The sequence below is a fragment of the Danio rerio genome, chromosome 17 (genome assembly GCF_049306965.1).
Source record: "Danio rerio strain Tuebingen ecotype United States chromosome 17, GRCz12tu, whole genome shotgun sequence".
In the NCBI taxonomy this organism is placed as follows: Eukaryota; Metazoa; Chordata; class Actinopteri; order Cypriniformes; family Danionidae; genus Danio; species Danio rerio.
This window is the reverse complement of record NC_133192.1, coordinates 45,371,004-45,377,003: the sequence shown is the minus strand read 5'-3', so window position 1 is coordinate 45,377,003 and position 6,000 is coordinate 45,371,004. Positions and strand designations below refer to the sequence as shown.

Sequence of the window (6,000 nt, the reverse complement as noted above, 5' to 3'; positions counted from 1 at the left end):
CGAACTGTATTGCATAGCCGAGTCTGATCGTACGGATGAGCCATTGCAATGGGCCGCTAACCAGGCAGGCAGAGCCCTCCCAAGTGAACTCCCCCGCGCGATCGCTGACGTGCCCGTGGTGGGGCAGCATGGAGTGGGTGGGCTCGCCCGGGGAGCATTGGGGTCCTGCAAGAGAGAGAGAAGCTTGCTCTCGTCTCGCACTTGAATTCCGGAGGAGGGACTGAGAGAGGGAGAGAAATGAGACCCTTGGCGAAATGCACCAATCCTGCGGGCTTGAAGGCATGGGCTGTCACATCCGGGGAAGGGGAAAATGCTCTTTCTTTGAGGATTCGATGGCGTTTTTTTTTTTTTTTTTTTTTACGCCGTGAAATGAAGAGCCTCGCCCTCCAGCGGGGAAAGAGCAAATTCCTTCCTCTCCAGATGGCCCATCTCAGGAATGCTTCACGGTCCATTTACCGAACTCAGCGGCACCCTGGGGTGGGGGGCGCTGGTTGCCTGCGAGATGCTCGGCACAGCCGCTTGGCCAGAGGCACAAGCGGGCTGGCGGGGCAAAAAGCTACAGGCGAGTGCCCTCTGAGAAAAGCAGTGGATGTGGATGGCTTGGTGGGAAGGAGCGGTTTTACAATCCCGCCGATAGATTATATACCCATCGCCTCTGACTGGTCTATTACTGGCGTGAATTCCTGGCCGAGTTTACAGACGGTGTCGCTGAACAGGCCAGCCTGGGATATGGGTAAGAAAGCGAACTTTGTCAACATCACGCACATCACCAGGTTTAGCCTGAGGTGGCGTTCCTGGCCACTAATGTGACCATCGTCCTTCACAGCTTTTTCCCTGGTTTGTCACAATTGTCACAATTTTAGGTGGTGTGTTTAATGTGTTTTATGTTTAATAAAATAATTTCTAATTGCATCTTTAGTGATTTTCAAGTAATTACTTCAACTAATCTTGTCCCAATAGGTGGATTTAGAGGTTTTTGCATAAAAAGCAGAAGTGGATTTAGCTGGTTTTGATGCAAAAGAAAATTTACCTTGGTGAAAACCAAAGAATTATCTAAAGTGACATTTAAAAAAAAAGGTGTTTTACTTAGTAGCTAATAACCTTATCATTACATATTAAATGAAACTTCTGAACCTAATTTATAGGGGCCTGATAGAAAATGATAATTTCCAAAAAAAAAAAAAAAAAAAAAATAGGTCAGATGGATTTAGAGGGTTTTGCATCTGAACTCTTCATATATTGAGGTACGTTTTCCGAATGAGCCTGGGATGGGTAAAGTTGAATGCAATTGACTCTTTTCTATAAAGCAATAGTATTCAGCGAGTCTAGCTCCACCCTTTTGGTACAGTGCTGATGTGCTATTGTAGGTAACGCTTGTGAAAGAGTCCTGAAAAAGTAGTACAGTACAGCTCACTATTTTACAAAAATGAGCCAAATGTGAACTAATAATCTATGTTGGATTATTAGTTAATCCACTAAAGAAAAAAAAAAAAAAAACCTTTTTGGTAATTTTTAATCAAAATCATACCATTTGCTTGCTCACCGGAACAGAAGTGCTTTTCTGATGACATCGCTTTGGGGGCTTGGACAAAATATATTTAGCCACGCCCCTCCAACAGTTAGTTTGCTGGTGTGAAAGATGAAAGGAGGAGGAAAATAAAATAAAATAACTACTCAATATTCTGTTTCAGAAGGAAATACATCATCATAGTGAAATAAAAGTCTGCAGCAACCTCTGGTACATCAGTCTTTAAATTGAACAAGAACAACAACCATGTTGTTTAACCTCTAGTTGTTATAGTAATGTTTTGGTATGGGGTAGCGTGTTTTTTCATACTCATTAATTGCCAGCCAATACAACTTAATGGTGAAAATGTGTTCCTAAATTCTTTGAAAAATTATAACTATTATTACTATTAGTAAAATAATACTTATTTTATTATCCATGATACCAAGATTACCATATGTATAAATACAATTTTCCTGAATGGATAAAATACAGGGTGATTCAAAAGGAATACCACAACTTTCGGGTTGATGTCACTCGAGTGTCTGAAGGGGGTCTTATTGGATATCTATAATAAATAAATAAATAAAAAACAAAACTTTGTTAAGTAATTAATCTATTCACATTGATTAATTACCCAAGGTGCCATCATGTTTCTTTGATTAAATACAGATTTTCAAAGTTGTGGTATTCTTTTTGAATCACCCTGTAAAGTGTAGAAAAATCAAATGTGACTTTTCATAATTTAAGAGATTTATATTAAAGTGAAAATTCAGCGATCATTTACTCACCATCCACTTCTAAACCTTCTCGAGTTTCTCTCACAAAAGAAGATGATTTGAAGAATGTTCCACATTAACTTCAGTGTCATTGGCTACCAGTTTCCAACATTCTTTACAGTACTTTAAAAACTGATAGAAAAAAGGAACTGTAACCGGGTGAGTAAAGCTGAACCATTACTTAGCTTTTAAAGTGTTAACTGATCAACGTTACTCATGGTTTAATGCACACTGAAATAAATTATGTCAGAAAAATTGTTATGAGTTGAATTTAAACAAATTAAATGTAGCAATGTTTAACTTAATTTGTTTGTTTGAATTCAGTGCAAATAAATTGTTTGCAATCACTTAACAAAAAAAAAAAAAAAAAAAAAAGTAAATCCAGGGAATCATGTTTGAATAATTTTTTTCAGTGCATCCTGACGAAATATTGCAGTTTCTTTAAAAACAATCTCTTAACAATCTATGTTCATAAATTAATGTACAAAATAAATTCTATAACTAAAACCAATCTGCATTTTGACTCCCCATCATGACCAGTAAAATTTAATTTAAAACTCTCTTTTCATTAAAAAATCCACACATAATTAGCAGCAAATTAATTATTATTATTAATAATAATTATTAAAACTACAAATGAATATTATGGCAGGATGACAGCAGTTTTACAATGTGATGCTCTGTGTTTTTGTAAATGGTTCATTGCTAGATATTTCAGCTCAGTTGTTTCTATAATCCACCAATATTTTATATTAACACTTAATTTCAGGTTAGAAATGAACCCACTTCAGGTTAGATGCTAACTGCATTTCATTGGCTCTATGCTTGTATTCTGCACGATAATAAAGCTGAATCTAATCTAATCTAAAATATATAATTATACAACATTTTGTCATTCGGCCAAAAACAAGCAGTTTTCTCAAGCAGATCTACTGTCTACATGTCTTTAAAATGTACATAATTACATAGACACACACACACATACACACCAAGCACAGCTCTGTTAATAGCTGGATAATCACACAGGCTTTCTCCATAAAATAAGGAAAGACTTAAACATGCAGAATTGACTCATTTTATTTGTTAAATGAATGGATTTGCCGCCCAAAGTGAGCCTTGAAATCAGGCAAGATCCACTATTAGCTTCAGACAGATGATTTAAATTGAGAATGTGCCTGAACGTGAATGCTTTAATGACCTTCCCTGCTGGGAGACATTCATGCATGCTTATTTTCGCAGGAAAGAAATCTCTGCATGGACTACTTTGAGACAAAACACTTTTGCTCTGCTTTGACATGACATCATTTGAAAGTTTGACTCGTTTTTTACGATGTTAAGACGGTTCCTTTAAAAAGTGTTTATGGCGTTGTTACAATGAAACTCTCTTACACGGCTTTCCTCCCATCACACAAGTATCTGTTGACATGATCCTTAACACAGATATTATATGAGGGGAGCTTTTTAGCAATCTCCAAATTATGCAGGCACATTTGGACTCGTGCGGGTCAAGGCTGGCTGTAGCCATTACAGCTAATGAGTGCGCAGTCGTCCTCTCGCAGGTTCGGCCTCATAAACTTACTTAAAAGCGAACTAATGGAATCATACTGATGGATAGAACGCTGCAGGTTCTGTGTCATTACAGGATAACATGCCTCCGAGCATGTTAAATATACCAGCGCAATGATGAACCAGGAGTCACAGACAAAATGACGATCCCATGCAGATTACCAATGCCTATGAATACACAAAATGGGCAAATCTGTGCACGGCAATTTTAGTTTGCGATGTTATTTTCAGGTCCATTAGAAAAAAGGGTTAGAGTAGTTATCTCTGATTGGCTGTTTGGGGACAAAAAAAACAACAACCGTTATTACTGTAATGATATCGCTGTGTTTGATCAGTGCTCTTTTCAATGCCTAATCATAATTACCCGTAATTTTAACTATCGTGTTGAGTCTAAAAATAGCCATTAGAGGGGCGAATTAACAGAGAACTTAAAATGTGACGCGCTCGCATGCGTTTATTGTTAAAGTATGGTAACAGAAATCATATGTATAAAAAGCAACCAGAGAGAGAGAGAGCAAGAATATAGCAAAAGCGTATTTCGAAAGCCAGGAGAACGGTGAAGTGGACTATCGTCGGAGACACGCTGTGTCGCGCTGAGCTGACGAAAAGGCTTTTTTACACAGAGAGCATTTGTTTCTATATTGAGATGAGCACAACGCATTTTGTCCTCCTAAATGGGCCACGGCCACTTGAGGGAGTTCAGAGGTGTTTCAGCAGCATGCGGAGTGGCCATTGTGCACTGGCTTTTCATAGGAGTTGACTCAGAGCATTCCACTCCAACTCACCGCCAGATACCTGCAGCGGCTGAAATGCGTAATATTCAGCACAGTGCAAAGGAATCACTTTAAAAACCAAGTTTAATCTATTTCAACCAGGCCCAAGTGTTGTTCAGCTAAAGAGATTCAAGCAGGGTTAACACCAACATGTTTTGAAAACCCTTCACAGTCTTTGGCCACAATAAAGAGGATGGCTCTTTTTGTTTTCATGGAATGTCGCACTCATTCCGGAGTGAAGATTTCTGTTTGTTTTGCGCTTGCATAAAGGCATCTCTTTCAAACAAATTAACTGCTCATTAAAAAAATGCACCACGCTGTGAACTCAAGCAAAGAGAAGCATCAGTCGTAAAAATCGTCAAAGTCATGGCTGCTGGTGTTGTAGGACTGAGGACGCAAGGCCATTTCGATCTCAGAATTGCTGTCGTCAGATTCTCCCCAAAATGCTGCAAGGGAAAATATACCAGCGTTAGTATTCTGTAACGGTGATGGGGCCAGTGATGAGGTAGCCCATCAACATGATCTAAATGTAATTCACGTTGACAAAATAAATTAAGTTTAAACAATTCAGAGCAAAAAGATCAACAACATGTAAGTAAATATCTATGACATTAGAAATGTTATGTTTATGTTAGTCTACCAATGGTTATTTTACTTTTTAAAATAAAAGTGGAAATTTATCTTTGGCTTTAACACACAACCATATCAGCGTTTACATTACACATATCACAGATAAACAGGCAACACAATATGTTTAATGGTATCCCATAAATCACATTAAAAAGTCAATTACAACACTATACCTACTTAAAACCCAGTATTTAAAATTCTGGTAGTCGGCACAAAGGACATTTGATACACATTTGTGTTTTTGATGGCAAGAGCTAAAATTTTACATTTAAAAGAGAACCATCTTCAATAATGATGTGCTTTCTCTTTAATTCTCATTGAATACATTTAATTAGGTTGTCTTTGCACTTTACCTACAATTGCACTGGCAATTTTTACAACTCGACACAATTTTTGCTTTTCCTTAATTGGCAACATATTAAAATGCACAACACTTTTAACCGAGTTCTTGTATACCATCTCCAGAATATTTCATGTCCTCCGAGGACCAGAGGTTTCAACTTATTTCTGCTAATTATCATCTCCTTGGTTTTGTTCAAATTCATCTCCAGTGAACTACTCTTACACCAGTTTTGAAGCAAATTTATATTACTATAGTACAAAGTATCTCCCTCAGTTCCTGTTTTAGTCAACAAGTGTCATATCATCTGCATATTTAAATAACTTAGAAGCTAAATCCTGAATCTTAAGTTATTTTGTGTATAGAGAAAAAAAGTGTATTATCACAAAACGTGTGATAAAATGC

At 37.4% G+C, this 6,000-nt stretch overlaps 1 protein-coding gene across 2 annotated transcripts in view; it reads right to left on the bottom strand.

Annotated features, from left to right (window-relative positions):
* Nucleotides 1–3,347: 3,347 nt before the first annotated feature.
* Nucleotides 3,348–6,000, bottom strand: part of kiz (kizuna centrosomal protein) — a 54,531-nt gene continuing 51,878 nt past the window's right edge. The window contains exon 14 of one of the 2 annotated variants that reach the window (XM_005158902.6): nt 3,348–5,071. In XM_005158902.6, the coding sequence (XP_005158959.1) occupies nt 4,968–5,071 (104 nt within the window). In that variant the 3' untranslated portion in view covers nt 3,348–4,967. 2 annotated transcript variants of the gene reach the window in all.